General features: G+C 55.0%; 4 protein-coding genes across 4 annotated transcripts in view; 2 read left to right on the top strand and 2 right to left on the bottom strand.

The window, feature by feature from the left end:
- Nucleotide 1: 1 nt before the first annotated feature.
- Nucleotides 2–2,847, top strand: Rpl18 (ribosomal protein L18). Its single transcript, XM_005366776.3, has 7 exons — nucleotides 2–118; nucleotides 1,315–1,401; nucleotides 1,510–1,617; nucleotides 1,904–2,002; nucleotides 2,214–2,337; nucleotides 2,430–2,499; nucleotides 2,731–2,847. The coding sequence occupies exons 1-7, from the start codon at nucleotides 116–118 to the stop codon at nucleotides 2,804–2,806; spliced, it is 567 nt and encodes a 188-aa protein (XP_005366833.1). The 5' UTR covers nucleotides 2–115; the 3' UTR covers nucleotides 2,807–2,847.
- Nucleotides 2,848–4,105: 1,258 nt separating this feature from the next.
- Nucleotides 4,106–12,161, top strand: Fam83e (family with sequence similarity 83 member E). The gene is made up of 5 exons (XM_005366775.1): nucleotides 4,106–4,573; nucleotides 5,213–5,380; nucleotides 5,597–5,721; nucleotides 8,655–9,099; nucleotides 11,919–12,161. Exons 1-5 carry the CDS (start codon nucleotides 4,106–4,108, stop codon nucleotides 12,159–12,161), a joined length of 1,449 nt encoding a protein of 482 aa, XP_005366832.1.
- Nucleotides 6,834–7,220, bottom strand: Spaca4 (sperm acrosome associated 4). Its single transcript, XM_005366774.2, has one exon. It carries the CDS (start codon nucleotides 7,218–7,220, stop codon nucleotides 6,834–6,836), a length of 387 nt encoding a protein of 128 aa, XP_005366831.2.
- An 867-nt stretch (nucleotides 12,162–13,028) lies between the features above and the next one.
- Sult2b1 (sulfotransferase family 2B member 1) overlaps nucleotides 13,029–15,893 on the bottom strand; it is a 28,034-nt gene continuing 25,169 nt past the window's right edge. Inside the window, exons 6-7 of the mRNA XM_005366923.1 lie at nucleotides 14,191–14,371; nucleotides 13,029–13,225 (exon numbers count right to left, since the gene is read on the bottom strand). Coding sequence (XP_005366980.1) covers nucleotides 13,029–13,225; nucleotides 14,191–14,371 — 378 coding nt within the window. The remainder of the gene's footprint in view (nucleotides 13,226–14,190; nucleotides 14,372–15,893) is intronic.

Here is a 15,893-nt window from a genome sequence, read left to right as displayed (position 1 = left end):
TCCTCGGGGTAGAGCGTCCTGCGCGCGTCACGAGTGCGTCCCGCAGGGAACCCTTTCCCCGCCCACTCCGGTGGAGTTCTGTCTTTCCGGACCAGGCCGTGCAGGAGGCGCCATCATGGTGAGCTCGCCTAGTGGCGCTCTCGGCTGTCCCATCCGCTGCCATCCTCAGCAGAGCCGGGGCGCAGCGCGCCAGAGGGGTGCGGGTGGCCGCGGCTAGTGCCGAGCAAGGCCGGGGGATTGGTAGGGGCCTCCGGCCGGGACGTGGCACCGCCGGTAGCGGCGTCCGGCCACGGGCGCCTTCCGAGGCTCGTCTAATTTACGAAGTTTTGCTCTGTAGCCCAGGCTCCCAGGGAGCCAGTACGGCCTCGAACTCACGGTAGACCCGTTGCCCCGGCCTCCTCCCAGCGGAGAGTGGAGTTGTGCGTTCCTGGCTTGGGCTGTGCTAACTGGGACAGGGACAGTGCCCGCTGTCTTTTCGGGCGGAAGGGGCTGTAGTAATCCCGTCCATGCCCTGTGAGTGGGGGAGACGTTCGCGAAGGTGCAGGTTAAACCGTGCTGTTAGCACCTAAGTAACTACTGTTGGGCAAAGAGCGGGGATAAAATCAGCATCTGGCCTTCCTAGGACTGTTTTGAAGTAGATAACAAAGTCTCACTTGGTCGTACATAAAGATATTTACGTGTCCAGAACGGACTGTTGGCTTCTTTTGATTATTTTCCAGATTTGGGGTCGGTTTTGAGAGCATTCTTGTGAGGATCTGAACCCCCACCCGTACTGGGCATAGAACCCAGGATCTTATGTGATAAGCGTGTGCTAGGTAGACTGAGCATCTTCGACATATTAGGTTTTATCCCAAGACAGATTTCCCTGAGTTTTGAGAGTTTAGAAGGAATGATCCCATATCGTGGATGGATGATGTCAAGTAGGAGCATCGTCCTCCCCAGTTTTAATCCCCCTGGGTCCTTTTGGGATTTTTTTGTTTGCGGAACTTGCTTGGCAGTAATTCCAGGCCAATTGCTGTGTCTCGCTACTCTGGACCACTAAGATGAGATTTGAATTTTTATATTATGAGTATTTGAAACTGCTTGGTGGTGGGACTGAATAGCCTGAAGGATAAGTAACAATTTCATTATGTAAGTCAATCAAAGGTAAAGGGCAGCCAGGCAGTGGTGGCACCCGCCTTTAACCTGAGCACTTGGGAGGCAGAGGCAGGCGGATGTCTTGAGGACAGCCCTGTCTTGGAAAGGAAAAGTTTTGATGTGGGCAGTTATCTGGATTAGGCATTGGCTCCATAGCATTCTTTGACCTCCCCACAGGGTGTTGACATCCGCCACAACAAGGACCGAAAGGTTCGGCGCAAGGAGCCCAAGAGCCAGGACATCTACCTGCGGCTGCTTGTCAAGGTAAGCTTCCAGATGCCCATTAGATCAGGGGAGGGTGGGCCAGAAGTTGGATGGGATGGGTTTGGAGGGTGGCTATCATGTGATTGCTCTTCTCACCCCCACCCCCAGCTGTACAGGTTTCTGGCCAGGCGAACCAACTCCACCTTCAATCAGGTTGTGCTGAAAAGGTTATTCATGAGTCGCACCAACCGGCCACCTCTATCTCTGTCCCGGATGGTTAGTACCTGGGCAGGGGAACTGGGTCTTGAGTGGGTGCTTGACACCAGACATCACAGGGCTCCCCCCTGCATGGAGGCCAGCAGGGGTGAAGAACTCTGTGCTTGGGCTCCACTTTGCCGCCCCAAGTGACAGTCACTTGCTTTTCTCCCTGGGCGTTTCTCTGCCTTGGCTGACTTCTGGGGCTTCCTGTCTGTGTTCCAGTGCTGACTGCAGGGAGAGAAAGATGGGATCCCAGGCCTCTAGTGAGGCCTTCAGAGTGACTTAACCTGTTTACTCCTCTCAGATCCGAAAGATGAAGCTTCCTGGCCGAGAAAACAAGACGGCTGTGGTTGTGGGGACGGTCACAGATGACGTGAGGATTCTCGATGTGCCCAAACTGAAGGTAAATGACCAGCAAGGAACCAGAGAACATCTCTCCAGCCAAACTCAGGCTTTGCTGTGGGTGCTCGCAGCATGCCATTCCCTCACCATTGTGTGTGGTGCTTGGATTCCCTTTAGTCCTAAAGCATGGGGGTGTTGGCAGTTGGGTGTCAAGAGTCTGCTGTGTGAGGGTGTGTGACGGTTTCCGCAGCTTCTGTTGTCTGCCCCCTCAGGTGTGTGCACTGCGGGTGAGCAGCCGGGCACGAAGTCGCATCCTCAAGGCTGGGGGTAAGATCCTCACCTTTGACCAGCTGGCCTTAGAGTCTCCCAAGGGCCGTGGCACTGTGCTCCTGTCTGGTAAGTAAGGGCTGCTTTGGCGTGCCAAGGTTTGGGGAGCCTTCCGTCGTTAGAGTTTTTGGTCTCTGCTTAACTTCTCCTTCCCTGGCCAGGACCTCGGAAGGGCCGAGAGGTGTACCGGCATTTTGGCAAGGCCCCAGGAACCCCACACAGCCATACCAAGTGAGTATCAGGCTAAGGACTCAGGCTTTGTCCCCTGTGTAGCTTTTAGCTGCAGTGGCTGGTAGGGGGTTTGTCACAGCTAAGGGCTACCCAGAGCCTGTGCCAAACTCTTGATTGGCATGTGGTCCCATGAAGGCTCTCCTAACCCAGAAGAGTTTCCCAGCATTACAGGAACAGGCCCTGTTGGCCTCTGTAAGCTGGGCTTCTCTGACCCAAACCTTCTCCCCACAGACCCTATGTCCGCTCCAAGGGCCGGAAGTTTGAACGTGCCAGAGGCAGAAGGGCCAGCCGCGGCTACAAAAATTAACCCTGGATCTTACTGTTATTAAAAGGCTTTGGATGTTGTTAGTCCTGTGTGTTCATTAAGTTAGGATGGGGTGGGATGGATTGAGAGCCACCAGTGAGTGGTGGCAGAACATTTGATTGGCAGTCAGTACAGGCCCAGCTCTGGGGAGGGGCAGTGTGCAGCCTCTGCCTGTGGTTAGAGCTCCGCCTATGCTGACTATCAGGTGTCTGCTTCCTCCTAAGATTAGTCTTTCCCGAGATCATGGTGCTTGGGGTGTGGGGAAGGCGTGGGAACAGGTGAGGCACTTCCCAGGAAGCTGGTGAGACAATGGCCAGTCCCTGAGCGAGGTGCCCAGTAGGCCCTCCCCTGCGTTTGCACAAGGGGCTGTGTCCTGACTCCAACGCCCAGCTAGCTGGGCAGTCCCGGAAGAGCTGCACAGGAGGAGGGCAGCTCTAAGCTGGTCCTAGGCCTTGGGGCCCAGCGGGACTAACACACGCAGATGGGGAGACCTGCCTTATTCCAGTTCATCTGAGCTGTGTGATGCCAGCTCCAGGCTGGAAAGGTACATGGGGTGGAAGAGGGTTCCTGTCCAGGAAGTAGGGTGCAGCCAGGAAACCTTGAGACTGGTAGATACCCAGGCTAAGTTCTGGATCAGAGGATGAAGACAGTCTTAGGGGTCATTGCAGGGGCATACCTCCTGAACCTGGGAAGTCCTCTGAAGGAGCCTGGCAAGTTCCTGGGGGAGAACCATGGATTCCTGGCCCCATGGAGGACCTAACTGGGAGGTGTCTCATTAGCGTGTGGGAGTTGGTGGGCTCGTCCAGTGTTAACATGATCTGCTATGCAGCACTGACACCATAGACGGCCCAAGTGACAGGCCTTGGAGCCGCCGGTTATGGGTTATAGGCAGTAGGACGACCAGGGACAGGCAAACAGCCATTTACCTGGAAATGATTGGGCAAGTAGCCAGAATTACCAGGGCAGGCAGGTAATCAGACAGGCCAAAGATCACCTTAGCCCACTGTGGCTCCAAATTAGAGGTAGTCCTGCAGTTTGGCAAAGGCATCCCTCCAGTGTAGCACAGTGGGAGAGATGGCCCACTGACAGGTGGCCCTTGGGCACGTGGTTTTTAGATAGATGGTGTAAGGAGTATGGACAGTCCACAGGAATTGAGTTAGGGACACTTTCAGGGAACTGGGTGTTCACAGGACTACCCTGGGTGGCTACACAGTATCGCAAGACCCCAGATGCTCATACCCCAAAAGCCATCCAGACCTTTCAAGAACTGGCCTCTTAATCTCGAGATCCTGTGTGGCTTCAATGGCGGCCTCCCAGCTGGCCGCACTGGAAGGAGAGGGGCTGGAGACTGAGCCAGCCCTAACCAAAGCCAGCCCTGGCTTGTACACTGAGGGCCAGCGACTAGCTCTTGAAGAACTGCTGAGCAGTGGGGAAGAGGCCTTCCGGGCCTGCGTGCAGCAGGAGAAGCTACCCCCCTTTCTGAGTGCAGATGAGGCTCAGGCCCTGGCTGCAGCTGCTGAAGACTGGACAGTACCAAGCCAGGAGCCATGTGGCACAGGCCCAGGGACTGCTATCACGGATGGGGATATTGGCAGCCTGACCTACTGGCCCGGGCAGTCTGAGGAGCCGGCACCGGTGCTGCGGCTGGGTTGGCCTGAGGACACGGCCTGGAAGGGCATCACCCGAGCTCAGCTCTATACCCAGCCGCCAGGGGAGGGCCAGCCACCTATTAAAGAGCTGGTACGCCAGGAGATCCAGGCTGCTTGCAAGGTGCGTGTCACCGTATCGCCATTCCCCCATATCTCCCTGGAATTTGTAAGGCTGTTCCTGAGTTCCTCTGGTCCATGGACTTGGAACCTAAGGTTTATCCCTTTCCCTTCAGACCTGGAGGCCTCTTACTGAGACCTGGTGTCCATGCTTCTGAAGTTGAGTTGTGACCACTTGTGTCTGCCCCTTTTTGTACCAAACCTCCAGGAAAGCCCTGGGGGTGGTTCCCCACTCTGTAGCCCCCCAAAGCACCATTTCTTAGGGAGTCTTGGCGTTTCCCTGACTCCAATACCAAGTGGTTTACATAGGTTAGTATGTATGGCCTTTCACGATTCAGTTTATGCTCTTTAAACTGACTGACCTGGCTGGTGACTCAGACGCCATCACAACCTCGCCTGCCTACAAGGCCGAGCTCTCGGCACGCCTTGGTGGCCTAGCCTTCCTGACCTCCAGCACCCAGCCTTGTCCTGGAGCTGGGAACTTTCTGAAGAGGGGTCTCCTAAAAGGGCTGCCTGACTCACACACTCCATGGAGGAGAGAGTGTGTGGGTGTCTCCCTGCAGCCCCTGAGCATCCCGAGGAAGCCAAGTCTTAAAGCATGTCTCCATAGCCCATGTCTGCCCCCTTCCTTTCCCCACCCTAGTTAGTGGCTGTGGTCATGGACATCTTCACCGACCCTGACCTGCTCACAGACATGGTGGATGCTGCCACACGCCGCTGGTTACCTGTCTATTTACTGCTTGACCGCGAGCATCTGCCTGCCTTCTTGGCACTAGCTCAGCAGCTAGGGGTGAACCCCTGGACCACTGAGGTAGGGGCCAAGCCAGAGGCATCTAAATGTCTCTAGCCCACAGAAGGGAACTTTTCCATGGGTTCCTAAGTCACTGGGGTTCCCTAAGATCTGAAACCCATATCACTGGGGAAGGGGGTGGCTGTCCTAAAGGGATACTTGAGTCAGAGCTTGGTATCCCCAAATCTAAGACTTAGTATCAGTGGCCCTATGGGATCATAGAGTTTGCCTTTCCAGAACCTGGACATCCGGACGGTGCAGGGCCACACCTTCCAGAGTCGCAGGCGAAGGCAGGTGAGCGGCCACGTGCGGGAGAAGTTCCTGCTGCTGGACGGTGACAGGGTCATCTCGGGATCTTACAGGTGTGTCCCCTCATGGTGCCCTGTGCCCAGCCCTTTCTCAACATGCTCAGGCGATGGGGGAGGGGTTGCAGGAGGCATACCCTTTCTGCTCATCTCTAAAATGGGTCCATATGCCCTTCCTAGAGAAGTGTTTTGCTACAGAGAACACTCAGGGCCTTCTGAAGTATCTCTCTAGCCTGGTGAATCCCAACTTGGGAAACTGAGGCATGAACTCTAGGTACCAGATGGCTGGATTCAGATCCTAACCCTGCTAGCTATAACAATGTGTCTTCAGGCAACTTACTCCCTTCTCTGCCTCAGTTTCCTCTCTTCAGAATGAAAGGATAGGGATCAGACTATTGAGGGCCCCTTCCATGTGCATACTGAGCCTCATCCCGGCCTCCACCCAGCAGATGTCAGAGGTGTCCCTTACCCGTTCTCAACATGACAATCAGCATCCCCCAGACATGGCCAGGTGCTTCAGGGTATGAGGTGCCTGCCATCTAGGAACCACTGTTGTTGAAAGGTGCTGAAACACAGCTGCCCACATCCACCTGACTGCTGGTGGGGGCACGCATTCCTGGTACATTCCCTCTTGGTGCTGAGCCTCCAGCCCTGAGACCACAGCGCTTTGCAGCGTCACTATCATCTTGGCTTTGCCAGAGGACAGAGCAGTGCCCAACACATAGCCTAAGTGCTTCAGAGCACTAAGTGGTGGCACATAGCTGAAGAGAAGGAAGATCACCACCCTCAGCTGTGTAGAGAATTGGAGGCTGTCCTGGGATGCAAGACACTGTGCCTCAGAAAAGCACCCCTGCCCAACAAAAGAGTACTCTGAAACCCCATCCGGTATTACTGGTACTGTATTTCACCAACTCTAAGGTGACGCTGACACAAAGAAGCACCTGGGCAAAATGAAAAAACGTGCATCTTAGGACCAACGGGGCAGGGCAGAGCCGCGAGAGTCACAGGCCGCAGCCCACACAATGGGCACGCCAGCCGGGCTCCCATGGGCCCTGGAATGGAGGAAGTCAGGGCCACGGGAGGTAGACGGCACTTCTGGCCATTTAATGAGGGAAAGGGGTGGAGGTGAGGGCACAGGGCACAGCCCCAGGCCCGGTGGTTCCTGTGGGTCACCACAGCCAGTATTGAAGCCGCGGCAACAGGCCCAGGAACAGCTGCAGACCCAGCGCCAGGCTGGCAGGTCCTGTGGCTGAAGCAGCACCCCCATTGCAAAGGTGGCCGGAGCAGCAGGTGGTGGTAAGGCTGTAAGTGAGGCCCATGTAGCTGATGGGCTCCTCGCGGCCACAGCTAGTGGCGTGCACGCAGCCTTTGTTGATGATGGGTCCCACACCCGGCGCTACTCCGCGGCCTATGAAGCAGTCCTCGTCGTCCCCACAGCGCATAGGTGTGCCTGGGCACTGAGTGGAGTCAGTCAGCTCACAGAAGACGCAGTCCTTGATGCCTGTCGCACCTGGGCACAGGACCAACACCAGAAGCAGTGGCCAGCCAAGGACCATGGTGGCCTGGCGGCGTGGATAGCACCCAAGCCAGGCCGGGGCTCCCGTGACCTCCTGGATGGCACCTCCTGACCCTCGTCCTGGCCTTGGGGGCCAGCACTTGGAGTGTTCCTGGTTCCCAATACAAAGTGTCCCTCTCAGGAACTCGAGTCCTTGGGTTGGAGATGGGCCAGCACCCCTTTCCACAAGCCTTTGGGCCATGGAACTCAGTGACCTCACAGACCCTCAGGGTTCCCTGACTGCTGCAGGTGGGGGAGGGGTCATAGCCTGTCCCACCACAGGCTGAAGGGCCCAGAACTGTCACCTGCCAAGGTAAGGACGCTTGAAGGACCCTCGTGTAATGCTAACTCACTCATGCCTGCGGTGGCGATCTTGCTTTATCGGTGGCACACTGAGGCCACAGTGGGGTGCTTGATGCATGCAGGGCCCCTGAACTAGAGACACCTCCGCTGTGTCACATCTGTGAAGGGTGAGGGCAGTGCAGGGGCCACCCTATGCGACCCGCAGGCCCACGCAGGGCACTTGCTCTGTGTGGCGGACGTGCTACCTGGGTCCTGGTGCACAGTGTACATGCTTAGGACATAAATGCAGCGTTTCTGGGGAGCCTGTGGAAATTCAAATAGTTCCCTGGGTATTAGAAGACCAACCCCATCTCCTGGTAAAGAAACTGAGGCACCGAGCTTTCTATCCCTGGGGACAGAGCAGAGCTCTTCTGACTTCAGGTGATCCGTATAAAGACTTTCCAGGTTTGACTGTTTGGTTTTGTTGTTGTTTTGTTTTTGTTTGTTAGTTGGTTGTTTGTTTGGTTTTGGTTTTTCTTTTTTTTTTTTGGTTTTTCGAGACAGGGTTTCTCTGTGGCTTTGGAGCCTGTCCTGGAACTAGCTCTGTAGACCAGGCTGGTCTCGAACTCACAGAGATCCGCCTGCCTCTGCCTCCCAAGTGCTGGGATTAAAGGCATGCGCCACCATCGCCCGGCAGGTTTTGGTTTTTCAAGACTGGGTTTCTCTGTAGCTTTAGAGCCTGTCCTGGAACTAACTCTTGTAGCAGAGGCTGGCCTTAAACTCACCGAGATCCACCTGCCTCTGCCTCCTGTGCTGGGATTAAAGGCGTGTGCCACACACCCTGTGGCTTGTTTGTTTGTCTTTGATAGTCTCACATAACACAGGCTTTTCTGGAACTGTGTAACAAACTCCTGATCTCCCGCCTCAACCCCCAGAGCTGGGATTACAGATGCTGTTACTAGGCCCAGCTTGGTGGTATAAGTGTCTTATCTCCTGTTGTCCCCAGGTTGGTTGTGACAAACAGCAGGGTGGATACTTCTTGTCCTACTCAGAGAGGCTGAGGCCTGTGAGATCGTGACTTAAGGTCACAGTGGCCGGGGACTAGGGTGGGTGCTACCCTGCACAGATCCTGACTGTTACCCTACATCCCCAGCTTCACGTGGAGTGACTCACGCCTGCATCGGGGCCTGGTGACCTTGCTCACAGGAGAAATTGCAGATGCCTTTAGCCAGGAGTTCCGAGTCCTGTATGCGGCCTCCAGTCCACTGCCACCGGCACCAGCTCGAAGCCCCTTACTCAGCCCTTCTGAAGGTCCACAGCTGCCCCGAAGCCCACACCGTGTGGCCCTGCGCTGTCCTGTGGCCCCTGTGGCCCCATTGCTGTCTGACAAGCCTTTGGCCCACCGCCTGGCGGCCTGTCACATCTTTGAGGGGAACAGACAGGAGACCCCCACCACCACAGGGCCAGCTCTCAGTGACATCTTGAGGAGTGTCCACCGTACCAGGACAGCCAGTGGTCCCCCAACCAGGCCCAGCCGCTCCTTGTGGGACCTCAGCCGCCTGTCCCAGCTCTCTGGTTCCAGTGATGGTGACAATGAGGTGAGACCCCCCCCTGATAAGGACCAAGGCAGACAGAGAGATAGGGAGGCCCTGTTTGAACACTGAACCCCAAAGCAAGAAGCAAGTTCTCCTTTTGAACAAGAGTCTTAGAATCTCTGGCCTTGAACCAATTCTCTGGCCTCCACTTTCCCCCAATGGGATGACAGGGGGTCAGGGGAACTGCACCACACCTGGCTAAGTGGGGCTAACTTAATCTACCCATTTCACAGATGGAGAGATTGAGGCACCTGAGAGGGCTTGGACCTCAGCTCTGCCTCCCAGTGGGACATGTTCACTTTCTAGATTGTAGTCCCTGGGGTGTTGGGGAAAAGGAGGGGATCAGGGGAACTGAGGATCCTCCGGCAGCTGTATGTGGAGAATGGGGATCCACTGGGCTGCTTGGTTAACCCTGGGCTAGAAATGGTTTTGCCTCTGAGCCTCAGTTTCTCTCACTGTGAGACAGGTTGTTGCATGGAAGAACAGAGCCATGTAGGGAGACAAACAGCCTCCCCCAGGATGCAAGCAGGTGGGCTTACGTCCCTCAGTGAGCTAACCCCTGCCGGCCTCAGTTTCCCCATCTGTTCCCTGGAAACTGAGCAGAATTACTTCTGTCAGTGAAGCCAGAGGAAAGGGAGTGGACAGGCCAAGGTCCTTGCCTGCCTCTGCTGAGGTTCCCCTCCCTTGACAAATATTTGGCCCCAAGATGGCACAGCTGCTTCCTGTTCTTCCACAGATACAAGGCGAGAGGCATCCTATGTGGATCTGGGGTTCCAGGTCTTCTCTTACCCCAAGATCTTTGCTCCTAACATTCCTCCCCCCCTTTTTTTTATTTTTTGTTTTCTGAGACAGGGTTTTTCTGTAGCTTTGGAGCCTGTCCTGGAACTCCCCCTGTACAGAGATCCTCCTAGCTCTGCCTCCTGAGTGCTGGGATTAAAGGTGTGCACCACCACTGCCCAGCTCATTTTTCCTCTTATGCACGTGTGCAGTGTGTGCTCCCTGTGTGTGCAGGCAAGCTCACTGTGTATGCCTGTCGAGGCCAGATGTTGCCGCTGGAGGTCTTCCTCTGTCACTCTTCACATTATTATCATTATTGTTTATTGTTGTTGTTGTTGTTTTGAGGCAAGGTTTTCCTGTGTAACAGCCCTGACTGTCTTGGAACTCCCTCTGTAGACCAGGTTGGCCTCGAACTCACGGAGATCCGCCTGCCTCTGCTCCCGAGTGCTGGGATTAGAGGTGTGCCCCACTCCACGATGTTTTTTTTTAAATATTTATTTATTATGCATACAATATTCTGTCTGTGTGTATGCCTTCAGGCCAGAAGAGGGCACCAGACCCCATTACAGATGGTTGTGAGCCACCATGTGGTTGCCGGGAATTGAACTCAGGACCTTTGGAAGAGCAGGCAATGCTCTTAACCACTGAGCCATCTCTCCAGCCCTCCACGATGTTTTTAAGACAGCGTCTGTGACTGCACAGACAGAGAGAGCAGCGCCAGGAAGCTTTGGGGCCACTCGTCTTCCTTCCAGTGCTAAGGTTACCGATGCTTAGCTGGTAGCCCCAGCTTTTATGTGAGCACTGGGGGCCTAGGCCCAGGCCTCATGGTTCTGCAGCAAGCATTTTACCTTCTGAGCCTTCTCCAGCCTCTGGCCTCCTTACTTTTATTTATTTATTTATTTTGGGAGGTGGGGGTGGGCAGCACACACCTCTAATTCCAGCACTAGGGAGTCTGAGGGCAGCCAGGGCTACACAGGGACACCCTGATAAGGGCCGGCAGGGAGATGGTGTGAAGAGAGTAGCCAGGACTGAAGTGGTGACAAGAAGGAAGAACTCAAGGGCCACACAGTGAGTTCAAGGCTGGTCTGCACTACTTGAGAACAAAGGATGACTTGGTGGGTGAAGTACCTCCAGAACCCATGTTCAGCCATCGGTGACAGTGGTAGGTGGAGCCAGGACATACAGGCCGTTGGATGCTGTGGTCAGACAAGTGACTGGCCCAGGACACATGATTTTCTGTTGGAGCTGGTCCTTGCGCTGCGGCTCCCTGGCACAGATGTAGTTCTTGCCTTGCTGCGCCGCCAGCAGGTATTCGCCATTGAGCAGCGCCAGGCCCCGCGGCCCACTTGTCCGCCGCGGTAGGTGAGCAGGTTGGCTCCCGAATGAAGCTCCCACACCAAGCAGCTCCAGAGCTGTGCCACGGAGTCAGTACAAACCGCCACTTTCATGGGTGCCGCCATGCTGAACGTTTTATTTTTATTTGTTTTTTTTTTGTTTTTTGTTTGTTTGTTTGTTTGTTTGGTTTTTTGAGACAGGGTTTCTCTGTGGTTTTGGAGCCTGTCCTGGAACTAGCTCTTGTAGACCAGGCTGGTCTCGAACTCACAGAGATCCGCCTGCCTCTGCCTCCCGAGTGCTGGGATTAAAGGCGTGCGCCACCACCGCCCAGCTGTTTTTTGTTTTGTTTTGTTTTTCAAGACAGGATTTCTCTGTGTAACAGCCCTGGCTGTCCTGGAACTAGCTCTTATAGAACAGGCTGGTCTCAAACTCACAGAGATCCACCTGCCTCTGCTCCTGAGTGCTGGGATTAAAGGCGTGCGTGTGTCACCACTGTCCACCTTGCCTCCTTATTTTGACAGGGTTTCATGTGGTCCAGGTTGGTCTTGAGCTTCTGATCCTCCTGCCTCTACATTCTGAGTACTATGGTGTGCCTGTGGTGCCTGATTTATGTGGCGCCAAGAACCAAACACAGGCCCTGTGCACGCCAGGCTAGCACCGCCCCCTGAGCCCCAGAAACTGCTCACCAGATTTTTTTTTCCCCTTCACAGCTCAAGAAGTCCTGGGGCCACAAGGATACTCCAGCCAGGGCCCTGATGAGGCAGAGGGGCACTGGAGGGGGACCCAGAGGTGAGATGGATTCTCACCCACTAGCCCGGTCACAGCCCTGGAGTGGCCCCCTCCCCGGGATTCCAGCCCGCCATCTGCGGTACTTATCTCCAGCCCAAAGGCGGTTGGGAAACAATGCTACCTCAGACTGGGCCTCTGGCTCAGGCCCTGGAAAGCGACGCTGATGGCCAGACGTGGGTCAGCTCAGAGACCCTACCAGACACTGATAGTGTGTCAGCCCTCTGGCCTGGGAGCTGGGCAGTGGAAGGGATTGGTCTTAAATGCTCTCGAACTGGATGAACTCAGCAGAGCTAAGGGCTCGGGCAGAAGGTTCCAGAGCAGCCGGTCTTCCACTGGACTGCTTCAGAGACAGGCCCGGCTGCCTCACCACTGTTGTAGAGAGGACCGTGCGGCAACCCCAGAGAAGCACCCACACCCGTGTGTGGAGCAGAGGGTAAACCGAGTCCAGGAGAGGAGTGTTCGCAGTGACTGAGTTTAGGGGGGAGGGACCCAGAAAGTCTGGGGACACTGAGACATTGGGTATGTCTGGAATGTTTTGTGGGAGCCGATGGGGAGCAGCAGAGCGTTCTCTATTTCTGATCAGATTAAACTCTGACAACATAGACATGAATCGCCATGGTTTCCACACACACACACCCCCACTTCCCAACTCCAGACAACATCCTCCCCAGTTCTTCTTGAGACCCAGGGTTTCTCCCCAACTCCCTTCCCTCCGGTCAGGCCCAGCCTGGCGACTCTGTTGCGGTCATGCTCAGTGCAGGCTTCCCCCACCCACTTTGTGCTGTTTTGGTCCCTGAGTAACCCAGGCTGGACATGAATTTGCAATCCTACTGCCTCTGCCTCCCAAGCACTGGGATGAGAAGTGAGTCACACTGAGCCTCTGCAGCTCCTTTACATCCTTTCTGGGGTGTGACCCCGTCCTCTGTATTCCACCCCCACTCTCCCCTCCCACTCTCCCCTCCCCCCACCTCTCCCCTCCCGCTGTCCCCCGAAAACGCAGCAAGTAGGAAGGGGCAATCAGAGTGTCAACTTTATTGTGAGGCTGCTGCGTTGGGGTCATCAGAGGGTCCTGGGCTGGGCTCAGGATCAGGGTCACCATCAGGGCTGGTGGCCTCTGGGGACATGTCCCAGGGGAAGCTTGGTTGTCCTTGCATCTGCTCACGGTAGACGCGGTCGAAGGCCTCACTCTGCGCCACAGTGAAGTGGTTCTTCCAGTCACCACTGATGCCTGGGGGACAGCGGAAGGGATCACTGAGGAACTCCCCTCAGGACCAACTACACCATCTGCTTCACCTGCCTCTTTCCCTTACACCTCGGTGACCCTTGTCCGCCCTGTCCTCTGACCTCTGACCTTCCAGATCTCTTCCCAGAACTCGCTTCCCTCTTAGCACCCAAACACCCCCCTTTCAACCTGCATTACCTCCTCTGGGAGTTGCCTCTACCGGCACAGGGCTCTCTCACCCTAGTACCCCTCAGATACCCAACATGGCCTCCAGCATTCTTGTGCCTGGATGGCCAGAGCACCCCAGTCAGGCACTCTGGAAGCTGCTTCAGCAAGGTGCCCCCCACCCCAAGCATGTAATGCTATCACAGGGACCACGAGGGGTCCCTCTGTCGCCTGTGCAGACAGGGCCTTTCAAACAGCGTGTAGACTTTATTGTATGTCAGTCATGTCGCCTCTGGTGAGATCAGGAGTCTCCCCGAGTTTCCCCGAAGGGGGCTGCTACACCTTAGAGATACTCATTTCTTGGGATTTAGACTGTGAAATCACCTGGCGGCAGGATGGGGGGGGGGGCGGGGACCGGCCTGGACCACCTGGGGATCCTGTGTTGTCACGGCTTTGTTTGGAGACAGAATCTGAAGCAGGCCAGAACGGCCCCAACTCTGAATAGCTGGTTTGTCCGGCAAGCACCACCACGCCTGACTAAACACTGAATTATTCCGCACTAAAACAAAGGGTTCCTACGACTTCAGCCTCACGCTGTTGGAGCCTGGCTTTGAATGCCCTCAGGATGTTTGGTTTCAGGCGGCCGTCCAGATGGAGGCAGGTCAGCAGGCAGGCAGGCACCTGGAATGCCAGACCCCCTACTAATCGAAGACTACTAGTCTAGGTGGCCCTGTACACTCCAGGCGGCATCCGGGAAAATGAAGGCCCCCCAAAGCTGTGAACTGTCTAGAAGCGCCCAGTGGTACCTTTGCGCAGGAACGCCCCCTGGCGGTGGTCCAGCAGGCTGGCCGGCAACAGTGTGTAGTTGGACATTGTATTGGCCTTCATGGCACCGAAAGCTGAGTGGACCACCACAGAGCTCAGGGCCTCTTCACCCAGTGGCCGGCCCAGGAACTCGCAGATGCGTTGCACAGAGCCTCGCAGGTCCTGGGGTGGGAAAAAGAATAGTGGAGTGGGGGCCACTTTGGGTAGCCTGGCGGGGAGGCCAGTGGTTTCCAAGTTCACATCAGAAGCTGACGGCTCTGCCCCTTTCTGAACCCCCAGCACTGGTCTCTGGGGCCTCCCCTTTCCCGACTGCCTCAGCCCAGATTCCTGTCCCGCCTGCCTTCTTTTGCCATGTCTTCATTTCTGTGTCCCCAACATCCCCACCCTGGCCCACATCTCATCCTCCCCGCAGCCCCTCTCCCAGCCTGCCTTCCTGGGGGGTGGGGCCCATCTCCTCACTTCAGCCAACTCTTCCCTGGCGCCCTTGATTCAGTGGCTCCCCAGTACGTGGGGCAGAGTCCTCCCTGGCCTGGTTTTCAAGGACAGGGTGGTTTTGAGTGAGCCCCTGCTTCCCACACTGCCGCTCCTGACCTTTCACCCCTCCACAGCTCAGCACAAGATTTCTCGATAATCCTTGCCACTGATAAATTCAATTGCTGCCTTCCTCATGACACTTGGCTCAAGTCCCTGGAACCAAACCGTGACCCAAGTCCTCGTTCACATTTGTGCTGATCCTGCCGTCAGATTTGCAAGAAAGGTCACACCCTAGTTGACAAACGGAGGTCCACAGATAGAAGATACTTGCGCAAAGTCACATAACCCCAAAGCTCAGACTCAGCCCCCCAAGCTCCACGGTCCTCTCAACCTCCCAGCCATAGCATACGGCGCTCGGCATAGCTGGTGGCTGCATAGCCCCACGGTCAGCTTTTCCAGGTCAATTTCTCTTTCATAAGCCTTTGTTCTCAGAGCCACAGGCCTGTCCCAGAAACACACATGTGGACGGCGCCGTGCCCCTTGCAGAGTCCCCGAAGCTGCTCTGTGGCCCAGTTTTTGGTTTGGAGAATAAAACTTGATTGGATGAAGGGAGGGAGACATGGCGCCGAAAGCTTTCTCAGGAGAAAGGATCGGGATGGAAAAATTATGGGGGCTGTGGGGAATTGCTGTGTGTCTTCTGCAAATGCCTGACTCTCTCCAGAGTGCTAAAGCTCATGCCCTCCTCTGAACGGCCGTGAGGACTTCCCAGGGCGAACCTAAATAATTACGATTTCCACAGCTCAAAATTGGTGGTCTATTGCTATTTTAAGTGAATATGTACATATAATATATATGTAAATTTTTATTACATTCGTGTGTGTGCTGTGTGTGTGCACATGTTCAAGTCGGAGGAAACATGGCAGAGGTTCTCTCCACAGCTGGGGACTGAACTCAGGTCATCAGGCCTGGTAGCAAGTGACTTTACCCTTTGAGTCAACTTGGCAACTCTTTTTTTGTTTGTTGTTGTTTGTTCTTTTTTTTTTTTTTTTTTTTTTTTTTTTTATTGTAAAAGACTGGCCTTGAATTCAAGGTCTTTTTGTTGGAGCTGAAGAGATAACTCAGGAAATTAAGAAAGTGTCTTATATGTGCATGCACCATCCTTTTTTTTTTTCAAATGATAGTATTAATTTTTTTTTTTTTTTTTTTTGTT

The sequence above is a fragment of the Microtus ochrogaster genome, unplaced genomic scaffold, assembly GCF_000317375.1.
Source record: "Microtus ochrogaster isolate Prairie Vole_2 unplaced genomic scaffold, MicOch1.0 UNK14, whole genome shotgun sequence".
In the NCBI taxonomy this organism is placed as follows: domain Eukaryota; kingdom Metazoa; phylum Chordata; class Mammalia; order Rodentia; family Cricetidae; genus Microtus; species Microtus ochrogaster.
The sequence above is the reverse complement of the archived record's forward strand: the minus strand, read 5'-3'. Positions and strand labels throughout refer to the sequence as shown.